General features: G+C 43.4%; 1 protein-coding gene across 1 annotated transcript; it reads left to right on the top strand.

Annotated features, from left to right (window-relative positions):
* Positions 1–1799: 1799 nt before the first annotated feature.
* On the top strand, positions 1800–18140 carry SVOP (SV2 related protein; the record flags this gene model as incomplete). The annotated part of the gene is made up of 16 exons (XM_080355549.1): positions 1800–2075; positions 5276–5436; positions 6483–6568; positions 6669–6767; positions 7650–7721; positions 7950–8074; positions 10566–10629; positions 11894–12019; positions 13038–13166; positions 13447–13520; positions 13849–13925; positions 15067–15174; positions 16430–16541; positions 17155–17236; positions 17468–17557; positions 17934–18140. Exons 1-16 carry the CDS (start codon positions 2041–2043, stop codon positions 18138–18140), a joined length of 1647 nt encoding a protein of 548 aa, XP_080211675.1. The 5' UTR covers positions 1800–2040.
* Positions 18141–19297: the final 1157 nt, after the last annotated feature.

The raw sequence follows: 19297 nt of genomic DNA, 5'->3' as shown, positions 1-19297 counted from the left end.
TCACATCAAATGTCTCCTAGTCATCTTCCTAGCATATATTTCCCCCTTATTTTCTCCTGCAGGCCTTTCTCTGCAAAGGATTTTCCTGTAGATGCAGGAATATGCACAAACAAGCTGTTTATTCCAACTAAAGGACAAGGCCTAGGGAGAAGAATGTGCCAGGGTGACAGTGTGTCTTTCACCACTGCCCTGGGCAGCCTGTTCCAATGCCCAACAGCCCTTTCCAGGAGGAAATTGTTCCCAAGATCCAACCTCAACCTCCCCTGGCACAACTTGGGGCCATTTCCCCTCATCCTGTTGCTTGTTACCTGGGAAAAGAGACCAACACCCTCCTAAGCCTTTATTCTCACCCTGGGAGCAGGGGCACCCAAACCTTCTTGGCTTGGCCTTCCCTGGGGATGTCTCCATCATTTTCTCCTGTCGGTGACATTCCCGAGGCTGCACCCTGCCTGTGGGGGCTCCTCAGACAGTGAACCCCTGGGGGACGAGGACAGACGGTGGCACAGGAGCCGAGCCCGGTGTGCCCCAGGGTGGCACCTCCAGAGCAGTGACAGGAAGGGCAGTTGAGCTGAGCTGTGCCGAGCCATGCCTAATAGAGCCAAGCTGAGCCGTGCTGAGCAAAGCCGAGCTGAGCCAAGCTGTGCTTAATAGAGTTGAGCTGAGCGAAGCCAAGCTGAGCTGAGCCATGCCTAATAGTGTCAAGCTGAACTGAGCCTAATACAGCTGAGCTGAGCATGCCTAATAGAGCTGAGTTGAACCAATTTCTAACAGAGATAAGCCGTGCTAAGCGATGCCAAGCTGAGCCAGGCTGTGTCTAATAGAGTCAAGCTGAGCTGAACCAAATTATGCCTAACAGAGTCAAGCCGAACTGTGTCAAGCCATGCCTAGTAGAGTCAAGCTGAGCTGAGCCAAGCCATACCTAATAGTCAAGCTGATCTGTGCTGAGCCGTGCCTAGTAGAGTCAAGCCAAGCTGAGACATGCCTAATAGAGTCAAGCTGAGCTGAGCCAAGCTGTGCCTAATAGAGCCGAGCTGAGCCATGCCTAATGGAGATGAGCCATCCTAAGTGAAGCCAAGCAGAGCCAGGCCTTGCCTAATAGAGTCAAGCCGAGCTGAGCCAAGATGAGCAAAGCTGAGCTGAGCCAAGCTGTGCCTAAAAGTTGAGCTGAACCAAGCTGTGCCCAATAGAGTTGAGCCGAGCTGAGCCAAGCTGTGCCTAGTAGCCAAGCCAAGCTGAGCCAAGCCGTGCCTAATAGAGTCGAGCCGAGCTGAGCTGAGCTGTGCCTAATAGTCAAGCTGAGCTGAGCTGAGCCAAGTCATGCCGAATAGTCAAGCCGAGCTGAGCCAAGCTGTGCCTAATAGTCAAGCCAAGCTGTGCCTAATAGAGCCGAGCTGAGCTGAGCCGAGCTGAGCCAAGCTGTGCCTAATAGTCAAGCCGAGCTGTGCCTAAAAGAGCCCAGCTGAGCTGAGCCGAGCTGAGCCAAGCTGTGCCTAATAGTCAAGCCGAGCTGTGCCTAAAAGAGCCGAGCCGAGCTGAGCTGAGCTGAGCCAAGCTGTGCCTAATAGTCAAGCCGAGCTGTGCCTAATAGAGCCGAGCTGAGCTGAGCCGAGCTGAGCCAAGCTGTGCCTAATAGTCAAGCCGAGCTGTGCCTAAAAGAGCCGAGCTGAGCTGAGCCGAGCTGAGCCAAGCTGTGCCTAATAGTCAAGCCGAGCTGTGCCTAAAAGAGCCGAGCTGAGCTGAGCCGAGCTGAGCCAAGCTGTGCCTAATAGTCAAGCCGACCTGTGCCTAAAAGAGCCGAGCTGAGCCAAGCTGTGCCTAATAGTCAAGCCGACCTGTGCCTAAAAGAGCCGAGCTGAGCCAAGCCGAGCCGTGCCTAGCAGAGCCGTTCCGTTCCGCCCCGCTCCGTTCCGTTCGTTCCGTCCGTTCCGCCCGCTCCCGGCGCTGCCCGGGCCCCGGCGCTGTCCAGCCCCGCCGCTCCCGCCCGCCCCCGGCCATCCCGGCGCGGAGCGATGCGAGCGGCGGCCCCGCCGCAGCGCGGCCATGGAGGAGGATTTGTTCCAGCTCCGGCAGCTGCCGTGAGTCGCGGCCGGGGGCGCGGGGGGCTCGGGAACGCCGCGGGTTTGGGGGGATGCCGGGCAGTGTCCTAGGCCCGGGAAGCGCAGGCCATTTTCCTTGTGCATCTGCCTGGCTTCAGCATCCTGGGGGCACGCACGGCTCCATTTCTTACATAAATTCACTCTCTCTCTCTCTCTCCATATATATATATAATATTTTCTTTTTTTTTTTGCATGAACTTGATGGTGGTAGAAATAAGGAGGGGTGGAATAAAACCGAGGAAGTGCCGAAAGGGTTTTTTGGAGAGGAAGCGTTACTATTGCATTAGCAAGGTGGATTGCATCTGTAAATAACGCTGTGCTAGGGAAGGCGTCTTCCTCCCCTTCCTCCCGCATGCCACGAACCCATTGCGGATCAGGACCCTTTTTTTGCAAAGGTGTGTTTGCAGTGAGTACCGCCGATATTTGCAAACTGTATGTTTTGGAGAAGGAAACGTTGCTGCACAAGGTAAATGCTGGTATTGGGGAGGAACTCTTTGCTGTCGGGATGTGGTCGCTGGATCTGTGCAAAAAGGTGATAAAAGCTTTGCTGCCTTTTAACACTAGTATTTCCTTTTAATGAATGCAAAATGTTCCATTTAAAAACAAGTGCATTTCTCCTCATGCTCCATTGTCAGGTGCATTGAAACATATTCCTATTTATAAATCATTGACTCCCCAGGGTAGGGAATACACACTTAAAGTTGATCTTAAATATTAATAAGCTCGTGCCAATGACAGAGCGAACTGTCCCATAACATTTCTAATAAATTGTGAAAATGGACGTGAACTCCGGTTATTTTAAAATACTTTGTTTGGATGCATTCAGCTTGTCAATAAGTAAAATAAGACATGATTTTATTAGGCCATTTTTTCCCAAATATAGATATATATATTAAACAAAACACAGAAAAATGTTCTAAGGTACCTTGCAATGTAGGTGTAATTAGACATATTTGGTGCTGGGGGATCTTACAGACAAATGCAGCTCTCTGAGGTGCCTCAGCCATGAACAATTTTGCAAGTACGGAACAGTAAATATCACTGTGTGGTTTTTTCTTCATTTGTGTCAATTTGTTTTATAGGTTCCTAAGTGATAAACATATTATTTTATTTCCTGTGGTGGGGAATGTGGCCAGGTAGCTTTCAGATGCCACTGAAGTATTTAGAGTTGTCAGATCAGTCACTGCCTTTTCCTCCTGAAATCAGGGGAAGAGCTGCCCATATACGTCAATGAACTTTGCACCACACTACTGAAGTTAAAGCCAGAGTCTTCCTTTAAAAAAATACAAATATAAAAGTTTACTTCCTGTGTGGCTAAACCGTGTGCCTCTAAAGCTTTTGCAACTAAGAAGTGAATGGTACTTTGGTATCAATTACCCTTTGTAATAAAAAGTCATCTATTGGGCATACAAATTTCAGTGCTTGCTGAGAGTATATGTTAATATTTTGTAGGTCCTATGAGGATCAAATCTTCAGTGACAATTTCAATGCAAGAGTAATAATTATTTGTGTTTGTCCTATACAGTCAGCAAAGGAAAATTCAAACCAAGATAGGTTAAAAAGAACCAGATTAAGAGAATGTAATGGAACTAAATATGAACCTGAACCTGAGTTTTGTTGTTCTGTTTGTCTTCTCTTAGAGCTGAGTGAAGGATTCTCTGCATACCCCAAATCAGACTGTGGGATAAACCCCAGTTTCACTGCAGCCGTTTCAGAGGGGCCTGGGGTTTGTTCTGTGTTGTTGTGCTTCAGATCTTCAAATGTTATCTTAGAAAACAAAATTTGTGACTCTCCTGTTTGTTTGCCAAAACAGAAAGGCCAGAGAAAAGCTTCCAGTTTCCAGCTGCAGATTCCAGTTGCAGTACAAGGAACATTTGCCCCATACGGAGCCTGGAATGCCCTGTTTACCTGAAAAAATCATCCCCAAACATCTCAACAGTCTGCAAAACAGCTGAGGAATAACCTTGCAGAATGGTCCCTGTACTTCTGCCTCTCTCCAGGTTACATCAGCAGCACTTGTCAGAGAAAATAAGAGTTGAGGTCTTGCCAAATGTGAGAAGTCTTTCAGTTCACCCTTAGAAATGTCGGGCGCTCCCTGCAGTTTGCTGCAGCTGCAGCTGGCAAGGGTGCCGATGGTTTTGTTCTGCTGACCCTTAAACCAGAGTCTTAAACTGCAGCTCAAGAGGCCCTCTGCTAATCTTCATTGTAGAATTAAAATGTTCAGGTGTTGGAAGTCACAAGAGGTAGTAGCAAGACTAATTTGAACTAATTCCAAATAACTGTTTCACAGAAATCCAAGAAATTATCAGTTGCCAAGGTGAAAAAGTTACACTGATGTTGCAGGTAAAGTGAAAGAAGCTGGAGGAGTCGGTAAAGACGGTAGATCTTGTTCAAAATTGTTGCTCGCGGGAAACTTAATGGATGGAAAATGGAGCTTCTCTATGTACATGAAGCATTGCACAAAATCCCGGTAACTGAAATGTGGAAGTAGTGTCAATTTAACGAAGTTCAGTTTTATATCTTGTTCTCTCTGTGGCCTTGCTGCAGAGATGAGACCATTTTTTCTCAGCTAGTGCCATGAATGATATAAAATACAGAGAGTTGCGAGCATGAGACTCGTGACCATCATCGTCTGACGTGCCGGGGCTGTACGGGGCAGGCAGGTACCCTCTGCAGTCCTGGCTTGAACCTGAGGAAAAAGGACATATCCTTTGATTCACTTTCTTGTTCTGTCCCACCCCATTACCTGAGAGAGTCAAAAAATGTACAGATGAACCCAGTATGGGAAATCAAGTAGTTTCTTAAAATATGGGTTATTTAATTAATCATAAATAGTAAATACTTCTGTTTAAGACGAGATGAAAGCAATCATATCTATAGTCACAGAATCATCACTGTGATGGGGAAAAAAATAAATAAATTCACTGAATTATGTTATCAATCCTACTTCACTGAACAATGTTTACAAATCTGACAAATTTCAGGACTTCGGTGTCTGCTAAGATACAAATCACTCTTAAGAAAGCAACGTGGAAAGTTTATTTTGGGTTTTTCCTAGAAGAACAGGAGGATGTGGAGAAACCTGGCTGCTGTTTGCCCAAAGAGGACTTGAAGAGTAAGCAGAGCTTCAACCTGGAAAAGATCCACCAAAATATTAATTCCCTTTTCTGTATTCTTAGGGTGGTCAAGTTTCGCCGCACCGGGGAAAGTTCCAGGTCAGATGAGGATGTCATTTCAGGAGAACACGAAATTCAGATTGAGGGTGTTCGGACAGAGCTGGAGCCTGTCGAGCTGGAGGATGGAGCTGCAGTGCCAAAAGAATTTGCCAACCCAACTGATGGTGAGTAGTAGGTTTCTTGTTTTCCCATCAGGAGAAAGTTTTGGCCTCTTCATTTCGGTGGTGTTGCAACCAGGTTGAATACGCTGCTCTCAGAGAAGTTAAAAATCGCTGGGTAAAAGAAGGAAAAAGTGCATCAGTGCAAGTCTGCAGATAAATGTAGAATTTCAGTTGGCATATCACCCAAAAAAGTGCAAGTGATGCAACACCCCAATGTGCTGAGCGCTAGTGCCATCACATCAAATGCCTGGGTTCAAGTCACACACTGAGGCCTTGTGACGTCTCTGTTTTATCAGTCGGATTTTGGATGGTTTCCTTTTGGTTTGTGTTTTTGTCTTTTGCTTTGTAGGGGTGTCCACCTCCTAACTAGATTAAGCTTTTCTGTGGCAAATGTACTTTTTAAACTGCTAGAAGTGTTAAAACCTTAAGACTTAAATTGATTTAAACAGCTTGAATATCAATGTGTGCTTTTTGTGGTATATTTCATTTTGTATTTGAGCAAAGGAAGTTGAGAGATATCAGCTTCTTCAGATAGAACGAAATAATGGGGTCATTACAATGTGCGGCAAACAAGAACCATCAGGACTTTAAACAAAATCTGTGTTAAGATACATGTGTCTCGGACAAATTTTTGATTCAAATAATTACTCTCCATGCAATAAATATTCTTCTGCACGTCCCATCACTCGCTTTGTGCTGTTGAACAGCTCGTGCACTTCTCACCAGAGGCAGCTGCAATTCAGTGGCTGCTGGAGTCACTCCCAGGAGTAACAGGTTGAACTTGCCTTGGAGTCATTGGTGCTACACTGATTTACTTCTCCGTGGGGAAAATATTCTAGGAATATTTAGAATTATTTTGGCTTTAGCACAGTTCCTGAAGAACGTAGAGATTTTCCTGAGTAGGAGCTAAGTAGATCCCTGTTATATATTTCAGATCTCAATAGGTGACCCAGTTAATCAGTAATTGCATTCACAGAAAATGCGGTCTCAAGGGGTGGCTCTTACTAGGAAGGGAATACGCTTCTGCACTAGAATTGTTTTCTTTCCAGATACTTTCATGGTGGAAGATGCGGTGGAAGCCATTGGATTTGGAAAGTTCCAGTGGAAGCTGTCTGTTATTACTGGATTAGCATGGGCAAGTAATTGTTATCAAGGTCAACTGCATGATCACCAGTTAGAGCATCTCAGTGATTTTCAGGCGGTTGTTTATTTTTGTTTCTTTTCTACCCTTCTAGATGGCAGATGCTATGGAAATGATGATTTTAAGTATCCTAGCTCCTCAGCTTCATTGTGAGTGGCGATTACCAAGCTGGCAGGTTGCATTGCTCACATCGGTAGGAAAAATAACCAACAGATCCTGTATTCTATAAGGTTTTTCCACTTGTTGTTATTCAGACATTATGCTTTATATCCCAAAGTTAAATCTGCAGATTACCTTTGGCTCGGAAGAATATAGGAGCCTTTTTTAAAAGCCAGAGCTTGAAGAAATGGAATTCAGTGAAAACTGAGGAAATTGTGCAAATTTCAGCTTAAAAGTTTCATGTAATTTCCAGGGAAATATATGAATTGACTCAGACTCATCCTAAAATTCAAACTATTTGACTAATTGCAAAAAAAGGATTGGTAATTTTTTACTGTCTTTCTGGAAAATCTTTATCTCTCACCACATTTAATCATGCTTGTACATAGACTGGGAGCTGAGAGAGCAAGCAGCCGCTTCTCGAGGTGGATCATCCAGTGATCTTTGCAAGCAGAGCTCTTCTAATCCCACCTCTAAGTGTGGTGCTGTGATGTGATGTTGGAAACAGGCAATGCCTTTGGGATAAGAAAACTCGTTTTGGGACCCTTTTCTCAGCATATGTCACTGTTGTAGGGCATGCACTTCAACTCCTGTGTTTCTTTTTCCCTTTAGCTTTTGATGCTATTTGCGGTGTTGTGTAAATTGGTCAAAATGCTCGGTAGATTTAAATCAGTTAAAATCACGTCAAGTCAATGGAAGTGAAGTTAGTGACTTTTGAAAAATCCCACTATATGAGTAGCTGTTTTTAACAGTCTCTAGTGCAAAGGGACTATACCCAGGACACCTGGACATTTCGCTCTATTGCTAGAGCTGAGTTTTTCTGCTTTCACTGTGAAGTTGTTCCCTCTTTGCTGTCACACGGAAATCTTCACTTGTCTTCTTGGTAAGGGGAAGACATTTTTCTGGTGTTTCACAGGTGGTGTTTGTGGGAATGATGTCCAGCTCCACTCTCTGGGGAAACATTTCAGATCAGTACGGGAGGAAAACAGTAAGTCTGCAGCTCCTACTAGAATATATTCTAATATTTCTACAGTGTGGATGTTTCAGTGCATGATGTTCACAAATGTCATAGTCCACATATATTAAGTGGAATTAAGCAGAGCCAGAATTGACCTCTCATGAAAAAAAAAAAAAGGAAATTGAAGCTCTACTTTACATTTTGTTAATTTGTATTACAGCGGAAACTCTTTTCCTGGTGCTTGTTTGTTCAATACAGGGCCTGAAGATCAGCGTGTTGTGGACGCTCTATTATGGGATCCTGAGTGGTTTTGCACCAGTGTACAGCTGGATCTTGGTGCTGAGGGGCCTGGTGGGCTTTGGGATCGGAGGAGTGCCTCAGTCGTAAGTAAATATTCACAAGTCCAAGCTTTCTCTTTTCTGTTTACTTTTAAAAAATGCTTATGTTAAATTGAAGACATGCCTCTGTTCAGTTGTCCCACTGAAGTGGATAAACCACAACAGACAGCATTTTGTAGATGTGCCTAAACGCTGCGTTGCTAGATTGTGTTGGCAGAGTCTATAAGGGACAACACGGTCTTGTTGCAAGACAGTCATGATGTAAACATGAGAATTTAGAGGTAGAGCTGAGCTCTGACTCCTGGTGTTTGTAGAACTGCAGATTATTGTTCAGTCAGAGCCTAAACTTTCACGTCTCAACCCAAGTTAGAATACCAAAACCACACAGCTCAGACCTGGAGCACTGAAGATATCTTGGTGGCTCAGACACATTTCTAAGAAGAAGGCAGCGTTGGGATATTTCTCTGTTATCATGTCATTCCATTCACTGAAGAGGAGGATCTCTAGATTTTCACCTGGAATAAATAACTCTGCTGTAAGCTTTTAATTATAAATGTAAAGGGAAGAATATAACGATTCTCTCTGTGTAGTCTTTTATCCTTATTAATAATGGATATTTTGCCCCATGGAGGTGCTATTTTGGACTAATCAGACTCTAACTTTGATTGACGGCTCTTAGACTTCTTCACAAGGCAAGTCAATATCCCATCTTTTCTATTACCATTCCCAGATATTATAAAAGATTCAGAGCTGAGACGGAACGTCACATTATTATTAATTTTCTTTTACTGCCCTCCTGCCCGCCTTCAGAAGCTGCACAGATGCATAATGTGTATGTAAAACACGAAAGCCCGTAGCCTGCTGTGTATTGACCAACAGTGAGGCAGTCTCTGCCGTGAGGTTCCAAGTGAGCACAACTGGAAAGAGGCGGGAGAACAAAAAAGTCAAAGCATCAGGGTTAATAATGCCTCATCCTGCAAACACGCTAATGATGTTCTGCAGAGCCCAGTGGAACAGCCACAGCACAGCTGGCGCCGTTTGGCAGGGCGGATAACGCACAAAGGCTGCGTGACTTAGAGACAAAGACGAGCCGCTTACAGAACTCAGAGTGGATTCCATTGCTGCTGAGTCTGTTTCTTGTTCCAACTAGAATAGTGATTCCTTTGGCAGAGGAGTAAATATGTATGAAGCAGGAAAAGCAGCTCCTTCCTAATATCCATAAATAGGCTGCGTAACTTTGGCTATGAGCAGCTGAGTTTCAATGGAATGACGTGGGTATCTCTATAATTGAAGTAGTGTATTCTATAATGGGTATGAGAGAGAGATTTTTGTGAAAGGTGCTATTAAAAAGAAAGCATCCAGCAATAATCAATTAACTGACTAAAGCAGATATCCCTCTATCTATACGTATGGAGGAGCTGCACCTGAGGAGCTGTGGCCTCCTCCAGGAATTTTCTGTGAGATATTATCTGAGTACGACTATTCATTCACAGTGCCAGCATCCTGACTTGCAAAGATATGGACTATTCTCTTAAGGAAACCGTTCGGTACAGCATTGATCAGCTCCTGGTTTCTGCTTAAATGTGTAGGGGACCACTCTACATTTCATTACGTGATTTTACTTCCTCTCTTAGTCACTGATTTAATATAATATTGTGTGCAACTTGGTACTTCAATGAACCAAGTTCTGGGAAGCTACTCAGAGATCAATCCACCGTTTGGTAACTTAGTGGGAGTTTTGTCATGAACATGAAAGAAAGCCTGAGGGGTTCAAACGACAGAAGCAGGATGAGGCAATGAAATGCAAACAGAGGAGGAGCAAAGAACGACAAGTCTTACCAGGCGGTTTGAAGAAGACGAGGGAGCCTTGGCTGGCTGCTGGCCCTGCATTCATCCTCAGGAAATACTCACAGAGGAGCTGTACCACTGCTCTTTGGCACAGCCATGAAACAAAGACTCTGCAGGGTTAGATGATTTCTTTTTGAATTCCCACAAGAAAAGCATGCAAAATATTTTATACCAGTAACAGGAACAGACCTCGAAAGTATTCGGCTCTTGGAGAACTGAAACCTGGCAGAGCAGACTGATGTGGAATTCTCTGAGCCAGCTGTAAAGCCCTGGAGAGATACTTTACCCAGAAAGAGTTTGTCTTGATTACTGGGGAACCACACTGCAAATAACAAATGTAATCCCTGTGTCAGAGCAGAGCAGGGTTGTGAACACATATGCATCGAGAACAGCTACATTTAGCTAACAACTACAGGGTTACAAAATCACATGAACAGAGACATTCTGTTCTTCATTGCAACGATGAAGTCAAGGGGGTTTATTCTGATGTAGAAAGGGGCGTCTGAACCAGTACCCCCAGTCTTGCTGACTCTGGGCTGGGAGCGGGTTTGCATTTTTATGTTACTCCTATGGGTTTGGCAACTTTCATAAAAGGCAAATGAAATGTCTGAACCTTTCTCATTGTGCTAACGTGGCATTTTTCTCGATGTGCTAACATGACATTTTTCTCAATGTTCACTCTTCACAGGGTAACCTTATATGCTGAATTCCTTCCAATGAAAGCCAGAGCAAAATGCATTTTATTAATAGAGGTGAGCAGCGTAGCTATGCATACTGCTCCCTAGAGGGAGAAATTCTGCTGTTGCTTCCATCCTTTCAATCCTACTGAGTAGAAGTCTCACACAGAGCTGCAGGCGAATCTCGATTGCTCAAGTGAGTGTGGAGCTGACGTTTCCCCCTACACCAGTACTAAGTAGCTCAGTCCAGAAGCAGCATAATGTGCTGGGGTGATGCTTCACTCTTGCTAAATTTGCCTTTTTGCAAATTCCCTTGCATCCAGTGTTGCCAGAGTTCCTGCTGTTAGCACGGGGGGTATTTGAGTGCCACCTAATTTCATGGTGAAATTAATCTATAACTCAGTAATGGGTAGTGGAGAACGGACTGTTCAGTAAATGCAGGGCTAAATTCAGCTCCCCGCATTCAATCCAAATGTATCAAAGTCACAGAGAGTAGAATTTTGTCCTATAAATACTTCGAGGCAAAATTTGCAGCCCTTTAATGGATGGTTGAAGGGTCAGAGAACAGGACTGTTGCTTATCTGCATCAGCTTGGAAGGAGCATCCTTGTGGAAAACCTCACCAAACTGAAACAGCTTCTCAGTGCAAAGCCAGATCTAAGGTAACTGCTGGCTAGTCCTGCATTCAGTTGATTAATCTTTCTTAAATAGAGTTCAGCAGATGAATTACTCCTTTCTGTGTCACTTTTGTTCTGCCACAGTTTGGCTGCCTCTGAGCAGGCCTGGGTTAGAAATATATACTGAGCGTTAAATAATGAGCTAAATGGATTTGTAATCTAAAGGAGAATAATCCTGGATGGGCAGGATGTGCAAGGGGATGCCAGCTCCATTATTTGCTAAAAAAGTAACAATTCCTTCTTCAGCTACAGACCAAATTCTGTGGCTTTGGTAGCTTGGTTTTGGTAAGGAAAACAAATACCATAAGTCTCATGGTGATAGCTGAGAATAATATTCATAAACAGATATATTAATATTATTTTTGCTTAAGAAACACCATGCGGTGAGTCTATTCCGTATGAGAACCTACCTATATTAAAGATGAGTGCCTAGAGAAAGTCAATGGTAGATTTTCAGAACTAAACATTTTAGTGTGTGTAACATTTAAACAAATGCCCTTAAAATGTCTGGACTCTGTTTCCATACAGTGGTGCATATTTGAATTGTCTCTGGCATTTCTCTCTCCAGCTGTCCCAAGAGAGCCCGTCTTGGAATGTCACAAAGCCAGAGGCCTCAAGAACACTCTTGTTCTCGTTTGTGACTGTTTCTTTTCCCCTTGGCAGGTTTTTTGGGCCATTGGGACTGTGTTTGAGGTCCTTCTCGCGGTGTTGGTGATGCCCACTCTTGGCTGGCGGTGGCTTCTCATTCTTTCTGCCCTCCCGCTTTTGCTCTTCGCTGTCCTGTGCTTTGTAGGTATTCTTTCAAAGAATCCATCTACCGCTTCTCTACCTGATTCTGTAACCCGATCGAAGGAAATCGGGACAGTTTTGAGCTCTCTGTTGGTGTCTTCTTTGAAACATTTGAAATCATGACAAAAATGCTGTTGATTCAACAAGGTACTAGTGAAAATATTCCAGTGAGCTGTGTTTATATGACTATTTGCTGGAGGACAATGGTGGGCTGGAATTTTGCAAAACCAGATCAGGCCTGGAAATCTCTCCAGTTTAATGACTTTGTTTCAACTAAGCTCAGTGGAATCAACATTGTATTAAAAGCTGTTGTTATTTCCCTGGTTGCTCTTTAGGATTTTTTGGCCAAAATCGTAACTTTTATCACTAATGACCACATAAAAAATCCACCCAAATCCGGGGTAAAATCTGCATAGTGCAGGTCAGATTCTAAAATAAGACATATATGAGTTAAACCTGAGCTCCAGGGCACTATTAGCTAATATATTTGTCAATCACTCAGTCTTCTCAAAGATACATGTCCTTGTCAGGTTGTTTAGCTGCTCTTATTATTCCTTAGTCACCGTCATGGGTTTTCAGGAATACCTCCAGTTATACAGGTACTAACATGCTTGTTTTTAAATGGAGCTTAAAAATGCAAATTTTGGAATGCCTAGAGCATCTTGTTATCTGCCCTGGATGCTTTGCCTTTCCTACTGAGAAGGTCTAATGGAAAGAACCTGCAAAAATGCCTGACAGTTCTCCAGAATAAAAGCAAGGCAGCAGAAAGGAAAGATTTTAGAGTGAAGCTCTGACTTGATGGTGAAAATAGGGTTTGTGCAGTTTCTGAGAGCCTAACGAGGAGTTTGACATTTGACAGAGAGATGTTTCTGTGAATTGTTAAGGGTTATTTCTGTAATCCTTTCCTATGGTCGCAGTCTGCTGGAGTCACTGGGATTGCCCACTGTAGACCCACCGAGAAATGTGTGGTGGTGTATTTTCGACATCATTGTGCATGTGCTCTGCTTTGCTCTCCTAGTGGCTGCCAGAAAGTGCCAGGTATGATGTATTATCGGGAAATCAAGAAAAAGCAATTGCCACGTTAAAGCGGATAGCAACGGAGAACGGAGCTCCAATGCCTTTGGGAAAATTGATTATTTCCAGACAGGTATGTATAGGTAACATGAACTTTAATAGGGTGGGGTATGTTTAAACTGTGCTACATTCATGTGTATTTTTCTAAGCAATTAATCAATGTTAAGTTTAATTTTAATGTCTCAACCAGTAATGAAAAAAATGAGAGATTGTGATATATGCCTCTTTCACAGTGAGGAGTAGTTTCTCATCCTGAGGCAGAGTCCGCAGTACTGTATGTTGTTTTATCCCTTGCCACTCTGTCCCGGAGCAGTGAGAGCCCTGAGCATCTGACTTCTGCTTGTTTCCAACAGGAGGACCGAGGGAAAATGAGGGACCTTTTTACACCCCATTTTAGATGGACCACATTGTTACTCTGGTTTATATGGTAAGAGGAGATATAAGTGACTCAGTGCCAGCGCAATTATAAATGGGTTTTAATGGAGGTATTTTATATTATCACTAAAATACAGCGACTTCCTCCTCCCCAAAAAGTCCAAACCACAACCCCAACCTGTATTGATTTATAATTTATTAAACCACCCAATCCCTAGCATTCTCAGTCTAATTGCCCTTTCATTTTGTAAATGCTGATAGAAAACAGCTTTGAGGTAGCACTTAGTGGAAGTCCTCACACAATGGGTTCAGTTTTGATTCATCTTGTTTACTATAAGTTGGACCAGCTGAGACATCCTCTCTCATTTTCTTCCTTGCAGGTTTTCCAATGCTTTTTCATATTATGGGTTAGTTTTATTAACTACAGAGTTCTTCCAAGCAGGAGACGTCTGCAGCAGTGAGTACTAGTCCATCTTTTCTTTTTAAATATACTCTGTTAAGTGGTGGAATATCTTTTATTAGATCCTCTTCTGCTGTTAGTTTGAAAAGGACAGTGGCTGCCAGCCTGAATTTTAAGGCATCCACTTAAAGGGTTATTTATTATATTTTAAACATTTTTGATAGACTGTTTCTCATCTCCTGCACAATGCAGAGAGATCCTGCAGTGGCTCTGAGCCCAAAATGTAAAACAGCAAGACAACCTTCAAGGGAGACCTGTTAGAAACAGTGTCTGTTCTTCTTGAGAAAAAAGTGATTGAATAAATGTAAGTTCCCAGATCTGACAGGCCTAATTAGTTCTGAGATAGAGATAACTGCTGCTGCTGCAGAGCTCCCAGGTTCTCAAGATGTGAAGACCCGCTGAGAAAGAGATAACGGTGGGAATCCATTGCCCTTTTTGTTGCAGATTTCTGTGTAAAAAAAAGAAATAAAAGGTGCTTTGACCACATTAAGAAGAGGCTTGAAAAATGTGATTCCCCAGGGGGTGCATTATTGCATTCAGAACACTTGTAATTTGTGAAAACTGTCTGATAGTTGGAAAGTTATAGAAAGAGGATGGGTGATACTGGGAGTAGACCTGATCCCAAGCTTCTACAACAGTGTATGAGCTGTTTGAGGGCTCTGACTCTGGTTAGCCTCCACAAAGGAGCATGTGGCCTTTAAAAATACTTGTTTTTACAAAGACACGGTATCATTCAGTCTTCTCAAAGTATAAATGAAGCATTAGTATCCCAATTTATGTAGGGAGAAACTGAATTATTGATGTTAATTCTGTTCACTGTCATGAGCCCTGGACTGAAAAATATCTAAGACTGTACAGCTGCTAAGGAAGTGTAAGTTTTCATTCTGGTAGTGCTGGTTGCAGAGGTTAAAACATCCTGCCACAAATAGGATTATAAACTGCTTGGTTTCAGCTGTGTCTCCTAGGTACAACCTACCCGCTGTGCCGCAGCGTCTTTTCAGTACATCCCTTCCATCTGTTTCAGCAGTAATAGTGATAAAGATATTGCAGGAGTAAAGGAAGGTGGGCAGAGAAGAGATTTCTTCACATATATATATAAAATATATATTTTTATTTTATTTTATTTTTCCTCCTATAGTATCCAGTAGAAGGAAAGAAGTTAAAGCAAAGTGCAGCCTGACCTGTGAATATCTGACCGAGGAAGACTACACTGACCTGCTCTGGACAACCTTGTCAGAATTCCCAGGTGAGTGGCAAAAAGAAGCATCAGTGGCCCCGTGTGACTGGGATGGGCTCTGATATGAGCAATGGAATTGGCTCTTATTTCTGGCCTAAAACCAACATCTTTCCTGCAGCACTGGAGCTCCTTGCTTGGACTACGTGATAAATGCAGTGCACACAGTCGCTGTAGCTCTCCTCACTGCCTGTGTGATCACTACAGATAAAATCACCAGTAATTGCTTTGGGAAGCTCTAATGGTCCATCTGAGTGTGGATTCAGTCCAAGCAACATATTAGGCATTCAGAGGAAGAGTGACAATTAAATTAAAGGAGCAGAATCACTTGAACTTTTACCCATAAATGACTTTTCAGAACTGTTTTAAAAGGATCATGGATAGAGTGAATCTATGGAGAACTTGCTCCTTAAAGCTCTGTGTCCAGCCTCAGCCACGATTTTCAGTCCATTTCAGTGGATTTCAGTGAACAGTTTGACACAGGAGGAGTGAGATCCTTAGTATGTAATAGCCATTGCTTCTTCAGATGTAGAAGATGATCTCTCAGTATTAATCTATTTGAAATAATTCTGTGAGGTAGTGGTGAAGTTATTTTCACTGTCTTAGATTATAGTTTCAGAGACAAATGCTCAAAGAGAAGCTATTGAATAGATGAAAAGTTGTAAGTCTCTAACTGATAGATATGCTTAGTCCCTGCTAACTGGGAGGATTGTCCTTCATAACTGTGGTTTGGGGGAGGATGTCAGTGTGCAGTGGAAAGAAAAGAGAATATGTGCTCTTGGACCGATGCTATAGCTGAAAGGACCTTTTCGATCCTGAGACATACTAAGGTGGGAATAAAAAGTATAACAGGGATACTTTGGATATGACGCTGGCAACTCTGATGCCCAAAGAATCCCTACACTTGCTATGTCTGCTTTTAAAAAGATCTGGAAAAATTGCATAAGAGAGAAAACTTAATATGAAACTTACAGAGCGTGTTCTGTTTCCTTTACCAAAGAGCAGGTGAGAAATGATTGGATGACAGCGTATAAATAACACAATGGAAAGAAAATACTAAGTTCTAAAGAGCCCTTAAATCTGGCAGTAGGAATATTATCAGGAAGCAATGGTCAGAAGCTGAACAAAAAACATTCCAGTGAGACATAAGACAGATGTTTTTAGCATTCATACTGGTAACTGCTGCAATAATCAGTGAAATGGTACAAGCCAGCTGCTGCCTCCACCTTTGCTCAGTTCCCAACAGCCAACTTGTCTCCTTATACAGGTGTGTTAGTGACACTGTGGATTATTGATCGGATAGGCCGCAAGAAAACCATGGCCCTGTCCTTTTTTGTCTTCTCGTTTTGCAGTCTTCTGCTGTTTCTCTGCGTTGGAAGGTAAGTAAAACACGGTGAACGACTGGTGTATCTGATTCATCCATGTTCTGTCTTGGTTATGGCAGGAGAAGTAGAAGAGGTGGTTTGAAAAGCCACAAGATGGTTATGCTCAACTGGAGAAAGAATTAAGGATGGTGTTAGGTTTTCTCAACAGATTTTGGAAGGAAACTAAAAGAAGCAGGAGAGGAGGAGGTAGGAGGTGACTGTTGGACAATTTTTAAATCAGATCTGATGTCCTGAGCCTCGGTAACTGGCTCATGTGCTGCTCTCTGCTGTTCATGACCTGCATTTCCCCGGGCTGGCTGTACCAGGGCGGCGCTTCACAACCAAACCCTGGCTCTGCCTCCCTCTTTTCTTTGAAAAAAACCATGTCAATAGGCCACAGCTGTCGGTGAGAATGAATACACTTAGAAACCTGATGTGATTTTGGGAATGCAGGTTATTTGGCATGATTATTATATTAAAAGTCCAGAAAAAATGCAGCGGGTTCATTAAAAAAGAAGAAAGAGAAATCGTTCTAACGATTTAGCATTTCTGTTGCACTTGCTTCCAAGTTAAACAAACACACTGTACAGAACAATCCCAAACACTGCTCTCCTTTTTATTCTCGCAGAAATGTTCTTACTGTGCTGCTCTTCATTGCAAGAGCTTTTATTTCAGGAGGATTTCAGGCTGCTTATGTTTACACTCCTGAGGTAAGGAGGTTGTTTTTGTAATGAGAATGTTTAAGGGGAGTGAGAACGTGGTGGGAAAGTCATTTTTATGGCCTCTTCGCAATGGACCTTACCCCAGATATGAGTTGATGATCTCATTGCCATTATCTAACAGAACTTGCTGTAGTAACAGTTGTTAGTTTCCATTGATTTAGGAGACTGGAGGGAAGAGGACTTCCCACTGGGGTTAATGGGCAGATGCTTTGTTCACAGGTTTATCCAACAGCCACGCGAGCTTTGGGCCTGGGAACGTGCAGCGGAATGGCCAGAGTGGGAGCGCTCATAACCCCCTTCATCGCGCAGGTAAAACCCTTCTCCTGAGGCACAAGGCACACGATGGTGACAGAAAATCTGCTTTTCTTTTCTGCAAGAGCCAAACCAAGGGTGATCTGTGCATGAGGTGCTGGAGGAGGGTTGTGTTACCTGTTCCTGTTCACCTCTGAATTTCCCTCTTGCCTTATGATAGAGGATAAACGACCAAGCAGCAGGCTGCTGGCCGGCACTCGTAATCCAGATTTTTTGTCAGTGTTGAATTATGTGTCATCACTGGGGAAAGCAAGCATGCAGCAGTGCATGTGAAACATTTTTTCCAATACTGCAATTAAAATTACTACCGCATTAATATTTCTGTTTGTTTCTGGGACACTAGTTCATTTTTTCTGCGTTTTTTTTTCTGCAGGTGATGTTGGAATCTTCCGTCTATTTGACACTGGTGGTTTACAGCGGATGTTGCCTGCTGGCCGCCGTGGCCTCCTGCTTCTTGCCCATCGAAACAAAAGGTCGTGGCTTACAGGAGTCCAGCCACAGGGAGTGGGGACAGGAGATGGTTGGGAAAGGATCTCACTCCCCAGAAGTCACCAGGTCAAACTCCAGCTCACAGGAATGATGGGACATGAAAACCTGCTGAAAGAATGAATGATACGAGCAAGTTCTCTTTCACAAAAATCCAACCCTGAAGCATAGGAAGCTGACCATACCGTCACTGCCACTGTCATGTGTCAAACTGCAGGAACTTTTGGGTTGAACCTACGCCAATTGTGTCCCTGCTGCTCTTTGCTCACACTCATAAAAACTTTATTTCTGTATTGAGAGGCATTTGATCCAGATGTCGTTTGAAGTTTAGCAGGAAGGGTTTTTCTTAAGTCTGTTGTGCTTGCATGGTCAGCTCTTCAGCTTAAAATGTCCCGTGTCAAGCAAATAGCTAACTGAATGCAACTCAGTATAAGCTGTACTTAAAATAATGTACTCTTGATGCCTAAAAACTAAAGATTAATATTTATTGTGTACCTGGCATAGCACACGGTGGATTCCATACACTACAGAGTAGGTTTTATGAATTAGATGCCTGCCTTGCACTTTTTAGCCATCAACAACAACAAAATGTGATAACGGAAAAGCAAGCGATGCTTTCTAGTTCCCTTGCCTATGGGTTCTGTTCCTGGAGAATTGACAGGCACTGATTGCTTGGAAACTATTTTCTGAGTGTTTCTCCCACCCAAGGCAGGCAGTTTGAGTCAGTGAGGAGTGGTATTTGTTGCAGAGATGGAACTTTACATAAGAAATGTAAATCTTCATGGTTTGGAGCAGGATTTGACTCCTCTAACATTGCCAGAAACATCAAGCACCCTGTCTGCTGCTTGGTGAAGACTCCTTCAGCCGTGCTGGTGTCTCTGTGTGCATGGAGACACACGCCATGGTTTTCTGCCTGGGTCTGGGTACGTTTCTGCTCCGTTTGCCTAAGAACATTCTCATGGTGGTATAGCCAAAATCTTTGATAGAAAAGCCTCAGTCTGAAGAGCTGCGTGTCGCAGTCTGGATGGAGCTGCTTTGGCGTGTCTCCATAGAGAAGCTGATCTCCTGACTGCTGGGCAGGACTTTTTGATAGCTGCTGATTGTACTTTGACCGTAGCATCAACCTGGTGACAAAGGAATGTAGCTGGCATCGTGTCATGAAGGAACAAAAATCCTGAGAAGAGCCAAACTGCAATTATCCTCAGATGAGGAGCTCCACTCCCTCAGGTGTAGCTCATCAAGGCTGATGAT

Source organism: Nesoenas mayeri (genome assembly GCF_963082525.1).
Source record: "Nesoenas mayeri genome assembly, chromosome: 17".
In the NCBI taxonomy this organism is placed as follows: domain Eukaryota; kingdom Metazoa; phylum Chordata; class Aves; order Columbiformes; family Columbidae; genus Nesoenas; species Nesoenas mayeri.
This window is presented reverse-complemented; position numbering and strand designations above follow the sequence as displayed.